This window comes from Parasteatoda tepidariorum, chromosome 8, assembly GCF_982258835.1.
Source record: "Parasteatoda tepidariorum strain Cologne lab strain chromosome 8, Ptep-v5.0, whole genome shotgun sequence".
NCBI classification, from domain to species: Eukaryota; Metazoa; Arthropoda; class Arachnida; order Araneae; family Theridiidae; genus Parasteatoda; species Parasteatoda tepidariorum.
The window spans coordinates 88,911,310-88,932,531 of NC_141762.1; the positions used below are offsets into that span (position 1 = coordinate 88,911,310).

The 21,222-nt window shown below is 27.5% G+C and overlaps 1 protein-coding gene across 1 annotated transcript in view; it reads right to left on the reverse strand.

The window, feature by feature from the left end:
* eIF3c (eukaryotic translation initiation factor 3 subunit c) overlaps positions 1-21,213 on the reverse strand; it is a 41,608-nt gene extending 20,395 nt beyond the window's left edge. Inside the window, exons 1-13 of the mRNA XM_043050366.3 lie at positions 20,926-21,213; positions 17,127-17,237; positions 15,813-15,878; positions 14,164-14,240; positions 12,601-12,722; positions 11,646-11,817; positions 11,322-11,434; positions 10,629-10,738; positions 8,777-8,912; positions 7,560-7,822; positions 6,499-6,673; positions 5,229-5,387; positions 1,972-2,313 (exon numbers count right to left, since the gene is read on the reverse strand). Of these exons, the coding sequence (XP_042906300.1) occupies positions 1,972-2,313; positions 5,229-5,387; positions 6,499-6,673; positions 7,560-7,822; positions 8,777-8,912; positions 10,629-10,738; positions 11,322-11,434; positions 11,646-11,817; positions 12,601-12,722; positions 14,164-14,240; positions 15,813-15,878; positions 17,127-17,224 (1,833 nt within the window). The 5' untranslated portion in view covers positions 17,225-17,237; positions 20,926-21,213. The remainder of the gene's footprint in view (positions 1-1,971; positions 2,314-5,228; positions 5,388-6,498; positions 6,674-7,559; positions 7,823-8,776; positions 8,913-10,628; positions 10,739-11,321; positions 11,435-11,645; positions 11,818-12,600; positions 12,723-14,163; positions 14,241-15,812; positions 15,879-17,126; positions 17,238-20,925) is intronic.
* Positions 21,214-21,222: the final 9 nt, after the last annotated feature.

Consider the following 21,222-nt stretch of genomic DNA (forward strand, 5'->3'; position numbering starts at 1 on the left):
ATCAATAAAGAAACTTAATTGCAGAGCATAACAAGTCTATTAAATCCTCATGTGCAGCAATGAATACCTTGAACATCAAAAGAAACAAGTGTGCAGATACTTTAACCATGAATAATCCAACATAATACTTACTGATACAAACACAGTGGCTTGATTTCGATTTCTAACCCAGACATCTAATCATAGAACTTAATTGCTCAAGAAACGTAATTTTAATGCAAGCCAGATTCACAATAAAGCAATGATATTTTTTTATGATAATATAAAATAGTATTCTACTGCAAAAACTTTTTTACACTAAGATCACACTAAAACACATTTTCAAGTGTTCAACTTTCACCACAATATTTTAAGACTAGATTTATTGCCATTTTCGGAAATTTTATAATAAACTGGAAGCACCAGAATTGATGACTATTGATAACATCTGAGACTTTTTTTTTCTTCAAAAAATTCTAGATGGCAAAATAATAATAATACTTAACTCAGTACTGAGTACTATACCCAATACATGACACAACTGTTTGGATAGTAGAAACTATTTATTTTTCATTAAAATTACTAAAACATTCATTAATTAAATACTCATAGTCATAAACTTTATTTTTAAAACAAAACGGAAAATAAATAAAAATTGCTTTATCTAAACAGTTTTACCTAAAAGCAAAGAGAATGCCCATCTTACAATTATTTTTTGACTAAACTTAATGCACAAATACATTAGACTTAGAGGTTGGGCAACTCCAAAGGGCAGGAGGGCACATCAACCAGAGGTCTATTGTACCCAAAACCTAAATCATGATTAATAAAAAAGCGTTATAGGTGAAACAAAGTTCAGCAAATAAATACATTAAGTTTAGTTTTTAGTATTTCTCTTTTTATATCAGGTTGCACTTATGTCAAAAATAAAACATTTCTTGAGTATATTGTAGTTGGCATTGTTGAATATGATTTAGTATTTTAAATTACAGTCCGACTTTTATTTTACAAATTTCAAATTTTTTTTTTTGAGGAACCAAGAACATTCTAGAAATTTCTTCGTAAAATAACTTCCAAATAGCAAAGTGAATTTTCCATTTAATAAACATTTCTTTGAGATTCACTTTCCTAAAATATTTCTGAACATTTCGAACTTGCTAACACATTCATTCATTAATTCCAAAAATCAATTTACGATAAAGCATGACAGAAACTTCTAAAGCATAGAAATATGATGCTAAAGACCATACTATTCATAATAGTATTGCTTAAGCTGGATTGTTAATCAGCGCAGAGTATTTGGAATGTGGGGAGGACGAAGATGATATTCCTTCAGCAGAACTTAAAATAATGTGAGTACCGCTAAGAGTGAACCACAAAATTAATTATGATGCACTGAATAATGAATTTCTTTTTATTGATTCAGAAGCTACAGAAACATTCACTGAATCAGATATTTTGGACAATGTGGAAAAAAAAAAAAAAAAAAACAATACAGGAAACAATTGTGAGGAAGAATATGCAATCGAAAATAATGAAGAAATCACCAAACCTTCATATGATGAAATGTTAAAATCATTTGATACTAGATAATAATTTACAAGATTAAGGTGTATCAATCGCTATTTTAATTATGTCTATTGCTTATGCATTTAAAACCTACTTTGTGTCGTATAAGTATTTCAAATGGTGATTTTCTATTTAAAGAATTTTCCATATCAAGAACTTTTTATAGGGATTTAGCTACTTCGTTTAATAGAGGTCCGACTGCAAATTCAAATGAATAGTTACTGTAAATATTAAGCAGTTATTAGGAAAACTCAAACATTTAATATTCTATCTAAAGCTTAATTTTGCAACAGTTATTTTTAATTACAAATCTAAATAAAAAACTAAGATTCATAGTATTCTAAGTATTCTAACTAAGATTCCTTTGTATAGGACCTTATGAGCAGTACTTTTATAACATCGTCAAAAATGCACTAAACTCACCATTGTTGAAACATCGGAATGTTCAATCGTATTTTGAAGATGAGACATAAGCAACAGATCTCTTGCTTGGAACCATTCATCATGCAAAGCAAGATGGTAAATGTGGAACAATGTAGCTTGAGTTCTTATCCTATCAGTTGTGTCCTTAGCACAAATGAATTTGCACAATTTCTTAATTATATCTGAACTTGTTTCTTCTTCTTCCTCCTCTTCTTTTTCTTCTTCTTCTTTGGCTTCTTCAGGTGCAGATGGCTCAGTGCCATTCAGCAGATCACCAAAAGCGGCTTTGAAAGGCTCTTTATTTTTCATGCGCTCTTTCTTTTGAAAAACTCTTGGATCAAACTAGAATAAAAAGTAAGGTATTATATAAAAGGTTGATGTTCATTTCAAAATTTCATTTTTAAACAAATGAAATGTAAGTAGAAACATTCCAAAATGAATTTTAATTCAGAAGTTTACTTTTTGAATATATGTAGCAACTACCTGTTAAAATAAGACGTTGAGGGAAATTTGGGGGGGAGGGAGGAAAAGAACATTAAAAAAAAATAAATAAATAAAAAAACTAACACATGTTGATAAAGCAAATACCGTACAACTGCCATGAGTTTAACAAGTTCAGAAAATACATCTTCCCAGATAATAAGACAAGGTCAGCAATGATCAAAATATGCATTCCACAATAAAATAAATTTGGTTTTTGATCAAAAACATTAGACTGTTTGAATGGCATTAGTGAAAAAAAGAAGTTTGCTGAAGAATATTAAGATAAAATGTAAAAAAAAAAAAAAGAAAAGTTAATTGTAAGAATAAGCAGTGGAAGAAAACCCTATTTTTAGATATTTTCTTCGCAACAAGAGAAATATATGATATAAATAAATAAGAGTTACCTGAACCCATTAGTCAATGGATAAAAAAAACTATCTTCCTTAATTATAAGAAAACTAATAGTAATAGTTCCAAATAATGATTGTCCAAGTGATTGTCGAGGACCAACATATGAGAAGAACTAAAAAAATTGTGATCGCTTTATTATGATCACTGGTTACACATAGGTCAAATGATTCTTTTTCCTGGACTGACTCCGATAAACGCCACAATAGTTCAAATCATGGGTCGCAAAAACTGTCTCAATTGATGAATCGGATTGGTTATCAAATCCTGCCTATGTACGTGTTTCAAGACGCCATAAAATATTTTTCCTTCTTCAGTATTTATATTTATATTGAAATAACCGTCAAGCAAGTAATTATAAGTTAATAATAAAAATAATATAAAAATGCTTTAAATTATTATGTAAATACATTAAAAATGCTTGCTGGTGAAAATAAAAATAAAAACAGCAGCGGTCGCCAAAGCAATGCATGTGCACTGTTTACTATTACTCTTGAACAAAGAACTCTTGAAGTGTGATGACGTCCAAATAAGGTACGCATGCCATAAAACCCAAAACAACACCCATTTTGCCAACGGGTCAAAAATAATACTAATTGTAAGCCTTAATAAAAAGCTTATCAATAAAAATACATTCCAGTCGATGTGTATAAAAAACATGTACGTATTTATTTATTTATTTTAAGCAAATTAGGTGGAATGAAATAAGGAAGTTAAAAATTTAGTTTGGATTTTTGCTATTCAAGCTCTTACACTTTTTTACTCAATTTCAGAAATAAATTCCTCTGACTTTTTCAGGAAAATGTTTATGTCACCAACATTCTAGATTGCATTTTCAATACACACAACATTTCAAATAAATAATACGCCAAATGATGCAATTTGTTAAAAAGAGTGTTTCACTAGGTAACATTAAAATTTTATATTACACATAACTTATTAATATGAAATATTTTGCAGCAGAATCTTAAGTTGTGAATAATCTGCCGATTCTTGCAAAAATGTAATATATGTGGGGTTTCAGACAAAGTATTATTGACATGAGTATTTAATACATAGATTATGGATAGGGAAAAAATCCAGTAGATTTTACGAAATAATATTAATTTTATGATAATTGTTGCATAAAGTGCTAAATATTTTACACATAGGGAATTTTAGGGATTTTTATAGTTATCAAAATAGAAAAATTGCAATATTTTCCAATTATGATTGACATTTAACATACTTGAAATGTTATGTATTATGTTTACTCATAATTTCGAATATTAATGGGCATTTAATTCATCAAAGAGAGTTAAAAGTTTTTTTTAATAAGTTTAAAAAGAGAGTTTGTTCAAAACAGTTTTTAACCAAGATCTAAAAATGAGGTTTGTTTCATTATGCATTAGTGATACTAATTTAAATATTCAAGCAATAATATGTACAAAAATTCTATTTTAATAGGTATTTTTTTTTATAGAAAATTTACTCAATATTTTCCAATTATGATTGACATTTAACATACTTGAAATGTTATGTATTATGTTTACTCATAATTTCGAATATTAATGGGCATTTAATTCATCAAAGAGAGTTAAAAGATTTTTTTTAATAAGTTTAAAAAGAGAGTTTATTCAAAACAGTTTTTAACCAAGATCTAAAAATGAGGTTTGTTTCATTATGCATTAGTGATACTAATTTAAATATTCAAGCAATAATACGTACAAAAATTCTATTTTAATAGGTATTTTTTTTTTATAGAAAATTTACTCAATATTTTCCAATTATGATTGACATTTAACATACTTGAAATGTTATGTATTATGTTTACTCATAATTTCGAATATTAATGGGCATTTAATTCATCAAAGAGAGTTAAAAGATTTTTTTAATAAGTTTAAAAAGAGAGTTTGTTCAAAACAGTTTTTAACCAAGATCTAAAAATGAGGTTTGTTTCATTATGCATTAGTGATACTAATTTAAATATTCAAGCAATAAAAATTATATTTAATAGGTATTTTTTTTTAGAAAATTTACTCAACTTTAAAGAATTTTATAAAATGTGCAAAAACCAGGAGAATTTTAATTTAACCAGTAGACCAAGAGAAACTGGCAAAATCCAGTAGTCTACTGAAAAATCAAGTAGAGCTATGCAGCAGCTATGTTACTATGTTTAAAATCATCAAAAACCTGTCTAGAAACAGTGAACAAAGCCTAGCTATGATCAGCTAATGTTACTTATTTAGAAATTACAATATTTTATTTTAAAGCTAACACAAAAAGTTTTTATAATTATTTAGATTACATGAAAAAACAAAAACAATGAAAATTTATGCATTTAAATTTTTTCTGTAAAAGTTTTTAAAAAAATGTTAGCAACTTACCTTATAATAATAATGCTCAACACGTCTTAAGTAAATGCGACAGAGTTCGGATGGTGTACCCCTGCCTTCAAGATAACCTTGGAGTCTTTCAATGATAGCACAAACAGCAGTTTCATCTTTTAATCTTTCAACATATTCAGGAGAATGAGCATCGCAACCCTATTTGGGGAAGGAAAAAAAATTTGAAATCTTGATGAAAAAAAAAATTAAATTTGGAAACAACTAGAACATAATATGAATTGTACAAGTAGTTTCACAAATTAAATTTCTACATACTCTAAAAAAAATCATACTTTTAAGTTGAAATATAGGTTTACTTTTAAGTAAAAACACACTTAACTAAAGAGCAGCATAATGATGCACAAATAAAGACATTTAGCTCCTAAAATTTTAACACAATTTTGCATCAATACTAATTTCAAAATATTAGGAATGGTACATTAGAGTGGATTCCATATAAGTAAGACTTAACAAGAGAAAAGTGCAATTCAACCAGACATCCAAGCTTTACAGGGTGCGTAGCCAAATATCTCAACAAAAAATAGGCACCTTTAAAGTACTTTTTAAGCACTCAAAAAATATTTTTAAGCACAATATACATTAACAAAATGCAAAATAATTTTAAAACACTTTACATGATCATGATAAAATAACTAGTTTCTGACAAAGAACTCTTTTCTTGATTATATTAGCCACCATAAAATATCGAAAGATTTTTCGGTTCGATTTCAGAGGGTGGGGAATATAGCCTGAAATTGAGAAAACATTGCAAAATGCGGCAGAGTTGCACATGAGAGTGCAAGAATCTCACCAAACCCAGCTCAGCAGTCACTCCCAGGTATTTCACCAAACATTTAAAATGATTGGTGCTATCATACGTTACGGACCGACAGTACGCCCAAATTAATTGTGAAAAAGTAGAATAGAACAATGTGAAAACCACGCACCTGCATAATATACAGAGAAAATCGACATGGTGAAGGAAAAAAATCTTATTTTCAAAAAGGGAAAATAAAGCACTTTTTAAAAACACCCCAGGAAAAAGCTCCCTTAAAGGTTTAAAAAAAAACAAACGAAAATAAGCACCTTTAAGAACTTTTTAAAAACGCTACGCGCAATGCTTCAGCACAGGCATTTCGAGCCAGGCAAAAACATGACTTTCGACATTGATACGACAGGGTCAAAAAAGAAATTTAACTGATGCTATAAAGATAAATCAAAACATAGTATTAAAAATTAATGAAACAATTGCTTTTTAACTTAGCATTACCTGTAACATTTTAGTAAACTCTTCATCCATTCGTTCAACAACAGTCAAACAACAGCCTTTTACCCTGTATGGCTGTACAGCTAGTTGTTCAGATTCTTCAGAAATGTGCTCCCCAACAACTATGTTTGGATTTTCTATTAATATATCCAGTAGCATGTTTATATAATCCAGGCATCTAAGTAATTAAATGAAAATTATAGTTTATTTTTTAATGGAAACTTAGAAATATTATGTTTAAAAAGCTTATAAAAGACATTTTTTCAGGAAATCTGCTACATTTTAGATTTTCAAATCCATGACTAATTACAAGAATTTTTCATGACTTAAGTTACTATTTTCTGCTCTAAAAACCCAATAATAAATTAAAAAAAGCTTTACAATAATATTAATTGAAATGATAGGTATAACTAAAACTGTTACACTCTGCATTTTCATATTTATAGACGTTTAATTAAAAAAACAGAGTAAAGAAAAAGTTGAAGCAATAAAATAGCTAAAAAAATACAAAAGTAAAAAAAAAAAAAAAAAATCGTCTTTTTTTCTGCAGAATTACATTCTATACTCCTGATTTTTCTGTTCTCATTTGGGAATAAAAAATTTCTCCAATGACTGCCTTGCTTCAGCTAGAATTTTAAATCACAGAAGTTTAAAAAGATAATTGTTTCTTCTTTCATTTTTTGAAAGAACACCATAATTTTTAAGGAACATTATAAAAACATTTTATATTTTAATAAAATATGACTGTGAGTGTGGATTTTGTTAGAAATTTAGATATTCGGAACATCATGAAATTGGGGGGTGGAATCCATTTTAAAAATTAGACCTTGGCAAACAAAATCCATGACTTTCCATGATTTAAAAAAAAAAAAATCTTTAATGACATTTCATGACTAATTTCTTTCAATACCGAAATTTATATTTTTCCAGGTGTGCAGAAACCCGGTTTTACCTCTAAAATAACCTGTTAAAAATCACTATTAATTAAAAATAATCTACAAAAAAGGATAGTAAAAACAAGTACATTTTTCTAAGTAATCTTTAATGCTACAATAGATACTTACTTTTGCCACATATCACCTTTCATGCAAGTTGCTATATTTGGATTGTAGTCATAAATAGCAGCAATGATGGCGAACATAATTTTTAATAGGATCCCAGAGCCTAAATTATGGGCCTCACAGACACTCATGAGTTCAGTAAGCAGCTCAATTTGTTCACTGCGGTCAGTCCCCTTTTTACCTCTTGCGGCTAAGATTTCATTAAACTTTTTCAGCACTACTTGATGGTTAATTTCAGCATCTTTAGCAAACATTTTTGGTTTTTCCTAAAACATCATATAATACATTTAATTTTCTATAGAAAAATTATTGCAATTAACATAAAACACATTCATATTTAATAAATATATATATATTGACGGCATATAATGATTTTGTGATGGAATTCCTATAAGGTTATAAAAATTGTAGGGGAAAAAAAGACAATCCACAAAGTCGAAGCACCATCTCCTTAATTGAAGAACTTTCTCGCAAGTTGTCAAGAGCACTGTCAGTGATTATGGTTGTAAGATTAAATTATTTCAAAAAGGGGTGTGCAATAAATGTTCAAGGGCTCCTCCTTTTGAAATATGTTTCTACAGATTATCTTTTACAGAAGTACACAGTCTCAAACTCAGTGGCAGGAGAATTTTTTTTTTGATTAGACAAAACATATCAGCACATTTAGATTTTGGTAGACTTTTACGCGATTAAATTCAGCCATACCTGCCAACATTGGAGAAATAAAAAAACGGAGTTTTACTCGCGACATTTTTCCGGTAACGAGTCAAGTTTTGTTACATCATGCATAATCATGTAAGTCAAAAAGAGAAATTCAAAATTGGGAATAACATAAGCACTTACATTTAGCGAAGTAAAAAATATGTATGTAAATCTTAATGCAAAGAAGATTTTTTTAAACTATTATTTATAATTACTTAAACTATAAGCACTCAACATACTGCAGTACGGGCAATAACACCATCTGTTGAGGAATAAAAGTATTTTTGCCATTAGCTGTTTTATAGCCAGATTTTTTAAAAATATCTTCAACATCGGAGAAAATTGAGAATATACAGGTAAACAGGAGATTGGCATACGGGAGTCTTCATTAAAAGACAGGAGAATTGACAGGTAGGTATGTTTAGCGACAATACTACAAGGAAAACAATGATAAATCACAATTTATGATATCATTTGAAATTTACGAAAGTACTTAAAAATGAAAACAAATATAGTACCATAATGATGGGGGCACCTCCTTTAACTTCTTCCCAGCCTTCATCATCATCATCGCCTTTTTTCCTTTCTTTACGTTCCTTGTCTCGTTTTTTCTCACGCTTAGTCACTTCCTTTGTATCATCTTTTTCACCAGGCCTTAAAAAGAAACAAAAAATATTGACAATCCTTTACGTTTAATACAGGGTGGTCATAAATACACAGAAAAAATAATCTTCATGATTTTTGCAACAAATTTTAATATTAAGTATTTTTTCATGCCTTATTTTTTTTGCTATTAGAGTTAATAAAAAATCTGTTTTAAAAAAATTACAAAAATTTTTTGTGTGAAAAATATTAGACTTTCAGGTACCTCAAACTCAAAATCTTCTTTTGACAGTTAGGGCATTTTAGTTATTATATCTTTACATTTTCCTGACTTTTCTAGATGATAAAATTCTCTGTCCTGTCACCCTGACATGAAAGTATAAAAGTGGCCTTTTTAAAAACATATATCATACACAATGTATAGCATAGGCAATTTTAACGAGTGATGCTAAGAAATATTACTGTAATTCTCATTGGCCTTGATATTAGATTAAATAACTAAAAAATAAGAGGGCTGGAACAGCTTGTGGCCCTTTTTTGTGACTTTAACCTAGTTATTTTCGTTTTAATCGTAAAAATTGTCATTGAAATGCACCAAATTAAAAAAAGAAAAACAGTGGGATAGTTTAATAACAAAACCCAAGTATGATAAAATCCCTCCAGATTAGAAACTAAGAATAAAAAACAAAATGATTTGGGGAGGAAAAAAGGTGCTACAGATGAAGAAAACTTTAGAGCCTGAAGGGTGTGTCTATTTATTTGATTTAGCAAAATGTTTTTCTTTTTTCCTTCCTTTTCTGCATCACTTAATCAAAATCAAATCTTACAGTCAGTCACAACCATCAACACTAATCAGATTTCACAATACAAAGGAAACCTTAAGATAACTATTGCATAATATTATTGAACAATCTATAATAGAGATATATAACAATCTATCTATATTCAGGGATTTTTAAATCAATAGAGAGAAATATAATACAAAGATATTAAATTAACTCTGCACTTGTGACAAACATAAAACATCTTTATATTTTATTCTCATTTGATCTATAATTTTGAATAATAGATGTAAAGTTAATTTAAACAGCAGTAAAACATTCCTATCAAAAATTGTTTTTTTTAAATTACAACAAAAAATGAGGAACATATTTTGGTTAAACCAGGAGAAACTGGGGGGAAAAATATAGCAGAGTTAGCATTAAAAGGATGTGCTAGAAGCAAAAAAAGGCATTGAAAGTTATTAGTCTTATTATTTCAAAATAAAATTACAAAACTGAAAGTTTTCTTTCATGCTAAAAAATGCATGCCTTACAGCTGAATACTTTTCAAAATTAATAACCCACCTCTGCCGTTGTATGCTAAGTTACTTGCTCCCCCTTCACACACTCAATTGTTGCATTAAAAATATATTAAATCCTTATTGTTATTAGCGTTACAACGTAAAAACAAAAATAGGTTTAATTGTACTTGTATAATGAAAAAAAAAAAATTAAGGAAACTACAGATTTACTTTCAAGTATATTTAAGGTTTAATAAAAAGATATTCATTTAAATTAGTTTAAAAGTGTTTCAAAATGTTTTGAAAGTGAGATACAAAGTTAAGGTTAAAGCGATTTCACATATTTAATTAATATTTTATGGATACCATCTTACTTTTTATACAACACTTTAAATTTTATCATTAACAAAGATTTTTGACTAACAAGAAGAAAAAAAAAAAGAGGGGCAAGTGTTCAAAACTGTTCAAACTTAAAATAACAATACTTTTTTAAAAATTTTGTTGCTAGATTTCCACCGTATTTTTCATCATCTGTAGAGAGTGAGCTTTCTTCATCTGAAGATGATCCCCAGTCAATCGAATCATCATCTGAATCCTTTAAAAAAGAAAGACATAATTACATTGTTGTAATAAAAACATTTAAAGTGTAATGACAAAAGTACGTAATCAATTGTTAGGCTGGCTTGAAGTTGATTCCATGTTACATTTATTACACTGTGTTATTTATTTTCCTGAGTTTTATTTAAATGAAAGACAAAATTTACTTTAAAACAGTAATCTCCCCAAAAATCTAAAATTATGCAAATAAAATATCAATACAAGTTTGAAGTCTTTTGTAAGTAAAAATAGGATTTAGAAGTAAAAAATTAATTTTAAATCAACATATTAAAATTTACAGATTATACAAACTTTTCAAACACTTAGTCAAAATCTGATAAACTTGAATGAAGCTATTGAATATTTAACTACTAGAATCTTCAAAGAATTAATAAGATATATAATAATCAAGAACATTAAATGGAGGATATTCAATAAAATTAGTAAATATGACAGATATCAATAAAAATAGTTATTTTTTCTTTACATTGAACTGTAAAAACACTAAACACTAAGTTTTAATAACCAGCAATTTTATGAGTGTTACAACACACATTTATTAAAGATTCAAAGGAACTTACGTCATCATCAGATCCTCTTACAGGCTTAGACTTAACATCTTCTTTTTCTGCTTTTGTCGGCTTCTTAAAGAAATCAGTAGCTTTTTCGTCATCATCATCAGACATATCAGACTCTAATAATAATAATTTGATACAATATTGTAATAATTTGATATCAGTAAGTTGCCATTTTTGTTAGTAACTAAATTATAAACTAATTAATATTAATTATAATAAATAAGCATTTTTATTCCAGCAAAAAATAGTATGTATACCTCACCCTCGGTTAAGAATAAATCATAAAGCAATTTTGTTTGACTATTTAATTATATTTTAACAAATTACCAAGTTCCTCATCATCCTCTCTATCTTCATCTTCGGCATCAGGTTTTTCTCGGTAGGCAGCAATTTCATTTTCAAAATCTTTATTATACTTTCTAAGTTGTTGTCGTAGCTTTGCAAGTGAGGAGGAATTGCTTTTTGAGAGTTTTTTTCTTGACTCAGTATCTGCCCAACACTAAATTACAGATAAGAAAATGTGGTTCATCTTAGAAAATAGTATGAGCTCATGGAAATATATATATATATTTCAGTATGCAAAAAGAAAAATGATTGTTAAACCAAAAAACTGATTAGGCAGTAACAAAATCAAAAGCAATATTTAATTATTGGAAAATCTTAACAGTTTTGATGACTATAGAATTAACTTCAAAACTTTTAAATCTTCAGTCCGCTTATGTATTTTTGGCTTCTTTTCACTTTAATTACGAGATTTTAAAATTTAAATAAGATCAAGGGTGAAAAATAGTCTTTATTTAATAAGCAGGACTATTTATAAGATTCATTAAAAAAAAAACACAAACTCAAATGAGTTACCATAACTTTGACATTTTGCTTGTTTCTACCTAAAAAATTATGTCTTTAACTTGAAAAGTAAGAAATAGAAAGCTTACTCAATACAGATAATTTATATGCGATTTAATATTAATCCCAAAGACACTAAATCAAAAAACCATAATGAATTCTATAGTAAATTGAAATAGGATTGCAAAGGTTGAAATGGAATAGGATTGAAATGAGAATTTTTAAATGTGAAAAAATACACAAATAGAAAAAATATTATACAAAATATCATTTCAGAGAAGAGTCAATGAAAATAGATAAAGGACACTATCATTGAAATCAGTTACATACTTTGATATAAATCATTTCAACTTTACTTTTTAATACTAATTTTAATTGGTGCATATTTACTTTCAATAATCATAATCAAAATGAAATGTTATTTTTTAAAACTCACTTCAACCACAAAATCTTCTAGTTCAACTAGACACTTAGTGTAGAATTTGGGAACGTTTCCTCGCTCCTCTTTTTCAATAACAGGACGAGCCTTGATATATGCTCGAGTTAAATTTTCAAAACCTGTAAGCATAAAACATCGAGATTTGTTAATTCAAATACACAAACAACATTTTCATTAAAGATGATAAACATTAGCCAATATATTCAATAAAATTTAGTATTATTATATTTCAAATGACAGGCTCTGGGTAAAATAGTGATAAGTCACTTTTTTTTTTCTTCAGGGGTGACATCTTTTGCAAGCATTTAACAACTACTATATGGCAAAATAGGATAAAACAGTTTTATTGTTTAAATGGTAATGTTGGTTTTTTCTTTATTAACCAAAAATGCTCTACTGAATGATGTGACAAATATGGTTTAACTTTAGACAGAGCTCTCCCCAAGAATAAAAAAAAGGACACTCTCTCATAAAAAAGGGCACTCTGAGTTTTGAAAGGGCACTCACTAAATCAATACCTTAAAAATAGAAAAATTACATAATAACTGAACTTTTACAGTTAAAGAAATCCTAAAAGACAATCACTGTGCACAATTTTTTTCAAAAAAAGTAAACTAAAAAAAGAATTAATTGATAAACAACTTGAAAGCTTTTTTCTATACTTTAAACTGCAAATTATGAGACAATGAACATTTAAAGGTATTTAAAAAATAATTTTAAAATTACTTAAATTAATATACCGTCCCTAAAAAAAAAGAGAGAGAGAGAAACTTATACCAATTTAACCAGTTATGAATAATACTAAGAAAATAAATATTTGTAATAGCAATAAGAATTGAACCCATAAACAGATAATTTTATACCAGTGTTTACTTATTATTTAAACAGGGAATTAATTTTTTAAATGGAATATTAATAAAAAGGCAGTATCTTTAAGCAATGACAGTTATTTTTTTTAATAAAAAAGGGTGCATTGAAGGGTTGGCAGGGCAAGCCGTACATCTAAAAATGCTTAGGGAGAACACTGTGTTAGATTGATCTATCACCAGCATCAACATTTAGAACGGAGGGGGGGGGGGGAAGTTAACAAATATCACCAACTTTCCCATTGATGAGATTAGATTAAGTACTTAATTCTTCTACATTGCATTTAACTTTTCTTTTTTTTTTTTTTAAATTAATATTCCATCTTACAATTTTTTGGAGTTATTAAAAAACAATTTGATTTATAAATAATACATTAAATTTTGTAGTTTCACAAGTTTTAACTTATTGTCATTACTTTGCTTCAGCCAATTTTCAGCACTCGACAATTCAGAATTTGCAAATTCTCATGTATACATAATGAATAGTATATAATAATAAAGAATTAGCTAACAAATTATTAGTGCTTAAACAGACAAAATATTGCAGTAAATATGCACACAAAAAAAAACCATTGAAACTTTTAAATAATTCAATTAACTCTGAAAAACTAAATGGAATTAATGGACTTCTTTATAGAAAAAAAGGTTAACAATAAAATAGACAGAAGTACAATGAAAGAATTAATAAACTTACTTGTTAAGAGTTTACTCATATCCTTGATTTTCTTATGATTCCTAATCAACTTTATAATTTCAATCAGGTCTTCATATCTAAAAAAATGTATCAAGTATAATAGAATTTTTTTTGAAAAAGAAATTATAAATATTTTATACAGAAACATTGGGCTAACTTGCTCAGATAATGGCTTAACTCTTTTGAATCAAAACATAGTTAATAAAAAAAAAGTAAACTTATGTTATTATCGTATTTTATAACATATGTAACAGAGAAGCTTAAATATAACTTTCTTAAACATAGATAAAATCTTTATGTAATAAAAATCTTATGACGTATGGCATTTCTTTAGGTGCATACTGCCTAGACTTATTTTAATACAGTACAGAACCCGTTATCCGGAATTCAGAAAACCGGAAAACCAAAAAACCGGAACGAAATTCGATACATTTTCCGGCCATTTAAAAAAAAATTTTTTTTCCTCATAAAATTTTAGGATTTTTCTTTCTTTTTTTGAAAGATGTTTACCTTACAATCATTTTGGAAATAATCATTAGTGTATTACTTCAACGTTTTTTCTTCTTTTTAAGATTATTACCAAATATTTTTTTTTAGTTGGGTTTAACAATAAAAAAAAAACGTCTTTTTGTAGCGATTCAGAAAACCGGAAAAATCAGTTATCCGGAATAGCGATGGTCCCGATCGTTCCGGATAATCGGTTCCCTACTGTACTAAATAACAGAAGATATTGTGTAGTAATCAAACACAAGGCTGTATGTTTTTTTTTTTTACATATTTAATGACTATAATTTCAAACAAAACAGCACAGAAAATTTATTTTTATTTGTCTATTACAATTTTATACATATAATTCTTTTAGCAATTACAAGAAAATGGCTATACTAAACACACAAATAATAAGTTCTAGAACTCATCAGCTTTTTAATCAAAAATTTACTGTATTCTTTAAAACAGGAAAAAAAAAAAAAAAAAAGCATTTTGTGGGAAGAAAAAAAGCATCAATACTTCAAACCATAACTAAGTTAAATGTAGGAAAAAGTAGGCAGTATCAGATGATATTTCTTAGGACTTCTTTCAATAATTAAAAATTTTAAATAAAGATTAACAAAATAATTATAATGTACATAATTTTTTCAAAAATATAAACTATACACTTCTTGAGAAGATTTAATTAGTGATTGAAAGGCAAAGACAGTAAATTTTACACTGCAAAATCTTGAGAAAAAAAAAAAGGAAACAAGACACTTAAGAAAATAATCTTTACATAAATTAGCTTTTTTTTAAAAATTAAATAAAGATAATACTCATTATCAAAGCTTATGATCAGTTTTAGAAGGAATAAAAAAAATTGAAATCTGGCATTACATATAATTTAAGCATTGATAGCATAAAAGAAAATTGTAAGCTGCAGTAAAACAGCCTAAACAGGGCCACTTAAAGGTTTTTCTTCACGAGGTATATTATGATTATGTATATTGCAGGTCAATAATTTACAATTTTATATAATGAAAAGGAAAAAAAGAAGAAGAAAAGACTATAAACAGTCATAATGATAATATGAAGAAAAAAAATTATACATAAAATAACAGAATCAAATTATTTTAAAATAATTTGAAATTATTGAGTGTGAAAAACCATGTAGATACCTTTTCTCTCGCTCGCTGCGCACAACACGTTTTTGTTCTTCTTCTTCATCACTGAAAGTGAAAGTCCTAAAAAAACAAATTAAACATTATAATAGATAAAACATATAAAATTAGATTTTAAAAAAATGGAAGAAAGCTCTCAAAGTACTTTTGAAATTTTAATAACAAAAAAAGAAAAATACCATTTGCATTTTAATAATCTTTATATGACATTTATTGTAATAATGATTTATTTCATTGATAAGATAAATTTATTTATAACATATTTACATGACATTTTAAGAGCCCCAGTAAAAAATTTAAAACCAATATAATATAGCAATTTAGTAATATTTTATTAAGCAGTTTAGTATTATCGCTATTATTAATAACTTATTATTACATAGTCAAGGCTTGAACGGGAAAAATTTAGAAAACTGTAGGCTTTTTATTGCAAATCATTGATTAAGTTTTATTTTAGAATTCTACAAATTTTTTTTTATAATGATTTCTTATTTATAATTTTTCATTATTATTTATATAAAAATTAAGTATGATTTGAGTAGTAGTAATTTGATATAAATAGTCGCACTGAAGCTGCAAACTGGATTTTTTGGAGTCGGTCAGGGAAACTTCCCTGAGGATGATCCTAAAACATGCCATCTCACTTTAGAGTCTCTGCAGAAGGGATGGCTCACCCCCTTTGGTAGCCTGGCGACTTGCTTGCAAAATTGACCACTTACAGTTTAACGAGGACTGACACCGTGCACCCTTGGACAGATCACAATTTTGGTAGATAACTTTGTATACTCGAAGGAGTTTTCAAGAAGGAATATTCATAAAAATAAATCATTGAAAGAACAATAAATTAATGTTCAAGTACTGAATTTTGTACATATTTATTTGAACACTATTGGAATTTTCTTAGGTATTTAGACAAATAACTTACTCTCTACACACCCTATGTGTATGAAATATTTAATGTTATTTAATACAGTTATAGAGAAATATTAAAAATGATTATAGAGCCTAATGAAAGAACAAGTTACATGACATTCAAGAAATATTAACATGGGAAAGAAATTACAAAATACCTTTTTTAACTGAAGACTGCCTTATTTAAAGATTTGGTCGACAAAATTAATATTGTAATGTATAACATGTTCCTAAATATAGAAAATGAGTATTTAAAAAATTTTACCAAACAAATTCTTTTACTAAGTATACAAATAAATGTGCCTTTTTTTAAATTTATTTTTACCAAACTTGTCATTAAAAAAATTTTTCCAGAGAATAATTTTTTTTGTTGTTGTTGATAATAATACAAATACTTACGATGTTATTCCCTGTTGTTTTTGTGGAATCTGCTCTTCTTCTGAAGATGAAGATTCACTTTCAGACTCAGACCCAGTTGCAAAAAATCTACTACTCATCTTGATTTAATATCTATATTTAAAAGTCAAAGACAAATTATTACACACACATAAATTTAAAAATAAATAATTCCATAAAAAAATATGTTGACATTCACCTAATATTATCTATTAAAATAATATTAATAATATGCTATATTAATAAAAGGCATTTCAGTGTTGAAAACAAAAAAAGAAATTTATTTTGACGACTGATACTGTAAAAAAAAATAATGAATAAAAAATGCAATTATAGTAATTTAAACTATGGTAAAAAGTGGATACAATTAAGCATGCCAACTAATGTTATCTAAAAAAAATTTTTTTTTTTTAAGATTAAAAAAAAAAAAAAAAAAAAAGGAATGACACATGCTATTTCTATTCTTTATAAACCTTATTTTTTTCTTTTTAAGTAAAACATTATCATTTCATTACAATATAGAACTTTTTGAACTGAAAACAAGAAGTATCTCAAAAATAATTCATTAAAATTAGTACATCAAAATAGTTTTTTGCGGAAGATAATGCTCGATAGATAGAGGTTTCAAATTTTCAATTCCCTAGAATGGACCAAAAAACAAGAAAAAATTCAGTATCTATCGAAATAGGCACGTAAATTTATGTTAGATTAGTATGAAAAACTTCAGTAGTAAATAGGTTACAGTCGCAGTACAGTGAAAACTCTCAGGAGCGACCCCTCTCTGTTCCGCAGTAAAATGGTCATTATAGGGGTTGTTCGTTCTTAGGGGGTTACCTCTATTGATTTAACAAACTTACCAATTATGAATAGTACTATTTCAAATAAATGAACAGTCATGTTTTTTGTTTAAGTTTGTATTTAAATTTACATCTAAAAAATTGGTTAGCTTTAAAAAATGTAAAGAGGTTTCTTTGAGATGCTAAATTTTTACTAAAATAACTTTTTTCCCCCAATTTAGCTTTCAACTCTTAAAATAAACCGTTGATAGCATCATCTTTGGCACACTTTGTCTGCAACATAAGGTTGTAGATCTCTTTCAGCGATGGCCAAAATGAAATAGCTTTCTAAATAAGAGACTCACATGAATATTTCGGATAGATTTTAATCAACTTATTTGATTTGTTATTATTTTTTGCTTTGAATTTTTTTTCTGCGTGTTTTCTTATTTGATCTTTTTCAAATTTGGTGCAGAAGTTTGCACGGTCGCCTGGAGGAGGTTTTGACGGTCTTTCCTAAAGGTTTTCTCCAACACAAATGGTATGGAAAAAATTCCCTGCTTCCTAAGTGGACGCTACGCAACATAAAAAGGGTCTTTCCTGGAGATTTCACTTTAATCAGGTGAAAAACAAAGAAAAAAATTGAATCCCATGAATACACAGCTGCTAATACAAGAATCTAAAAATCCTTGTAAATATACAGTAGCTTCATTGTCAATAAAGATCAGGGTTGCAAAAAACCCACCTACCCAGTAAAACCCACCCAGGTTTTGCTGGGTAAAACCTACTCTGAAAAACCCACCCTAATGTGGGTTTTACTGGGTTTTTCTAAGATTGATTTCTTTTTTATCCCTTGTTATATTGAAGAGCTAGTCTAGCCTAAAAAAACTAACCTATGGTGAAAAAACTAAATATGTTGGAGACGCGTGAGTCACCTTGCTGGCTAGATTTGACTGTATGGCCATTGATTAGTCAGTGCCTTTGATTCGCTTTCTATGCAAATAAAATATTTTCCTCAAATATTTTTTAAGACTAAAATATAAATAAAAAGTAATCCTGCGTTAAAATAAGTTTCAAATGTGGGATGTGTGTGAATACATATAACATTTTGTATAGTGATTTCAGAGGAAACTTTTTTTAGAATTTTGCATCAATTTATTTGTATTAATTATTAATTACCTATATGTTAAGTCAATTTATAAAATTAAAATTTATTAATATTAAAATAGGCTGTTTTAAAATAAGGTACTTATCCCTGCACTCTCTTCAGAAAAAAATTCCATTAAAACATAAAAAACCCACCTGGGTTGGGTTTTTCTAGAAAAACACAGGTTTTTTGCAACCCTGATAAAGATATTATATTGAAATATGATTATATAGGTATTTAAGGGATATTTCTACATGGGTAGTTGCTCGAACCACATTAAAACACTATAAAAACAGGCATATAAATAACTAGAGTAGACAACAAACAAATAATTGATACACTAGCCTTTTTTTTTAATGTCTTTAAAAAAATAGCTTTTTCGAGTTTAATTTGGTGTGGTTTTCTTAGGCTAAAGGGATAAATATACAATATATAAATCCATAATACTGGCATCGTTAATACTGGATCGAAGATCTGTCAAACATTGAAATTTTAAAAAACTAAGAAAGAAATAAAAATTTTATACAACTTCATTAAATTTTTTATTAGATAAGAACAAGCAAAACATTTCCCCCCTCAATTTTAATAATTTAATTTAAATTTTGTCATACAGATATTTAAAAATATAGCATGGTGATAACTACATAAGTGGAAGGATAACTGCATTAAAGGAATGTAATGATATATAAAGAATTAAAAATTAATTTGCTTGAGGCAAAAAACATTCACGTTAGAAATTGAACTTATAACAGTGAAATCTTTTGAGGAAATTCCTTTTTTTCTCATTTGATTGTAATCATACTAAAAATATTTATATAGATAATGGGGAAAAAGATATATGTTAAAAAACCCAAAACTTGTTTTTGTTATAAGAAAAATTTTTTGATTATAATTTACATGCATGAGTTAATTGCTCTGCAAAGATAAGTTTGTCCTGATGCTTGATCTAGGAAATCCCTTGTCTCTTAAGTTCGGTTCAAAATTACTAGGCTACTAGTTGAATATCAATACTAATTGTAAATCCAAAAATGGATTAGTTGTTCAATGAAAGTTTCAAGAAACAAAACCTCTAATGTTTTCATTTTTTAATATTTGACGGCTGAGTTTGTGTGAAGAAGTATCCATATGGAAATATCCAAATACAAGATTTTAAAAAAAGTTTTACCACATTATTTATGAACAGTTTCACAGTTATTAATTAACTTACGTCCATAGACTTATAAAACAAATGTTTTAAAGATCATCTTGTCAGTGACTCAATTAATCAGCATACACTTTTTTTAAGCAGGATAAATTAATAGATATAGTGGGGAGAGTAATCGACCATGCTAACCTTCATCGATCAAAAGGTACATCAAGATAGAATCGAGTTAGCATGTCGATTACATACAAGTGAATTGATGTTTAATAATTGCAGTGGTAGTTACGCTACCATTATCTATACAGTAGCTCATGTATTTTCCGTAATTAATTTTTGTTTCTCTGGTAATGAACCGGTTCCTTCTTCTGGAGGATGAAATTCTTTTTTAAGAAAGTAATACTACCAGATTAAAATAAGAATGAGCATGATAAATTAAAAATATTCGATATTTCGGCACGATTTGAATGTTTACGATAATAATTTAGCGCAAGTTAAGCATAAATTTTAATCGATTACATGAATTCACAAACAAGTATTAGGTATTAAAATAAGCATAAATATTATAATGAATCTTTCTTTATGAAATAGTGAATATATTGGGTTAACAAACATGCTGTAAGCCAGATCACAATAAACAAGTATATCATAGTAAACAAGCGAATTTCAAAAGATTTTAAAGTGAAAAACAAGCAATAGTTTTGGAATAAAAAAACATCTATTCAACTAAATAAGACTTACAGTCTGATAGTTATAATTTTTGAATTTGATGACGAATTCGCTATGAGAAAATTTTTTTCACGTAAATATTGAAAAATGGACTACGATTACGGGAACAGTTAATTTTATTAAATTAGCTCTGAGTTATAGCTTATAGCTTGATTCTAATTTTGAAAAAATGTCGGAGAAAAAATTTGCCTTTATTTTAAAATTATTTAAATAATCATTTAAATCAATGAAAGAATTTAAATAGTACTGAATTTTTATTTTTATGGAGCTCTTATGTTCACACTTTGCAGCGCTTCCAGCGGTTAAAAT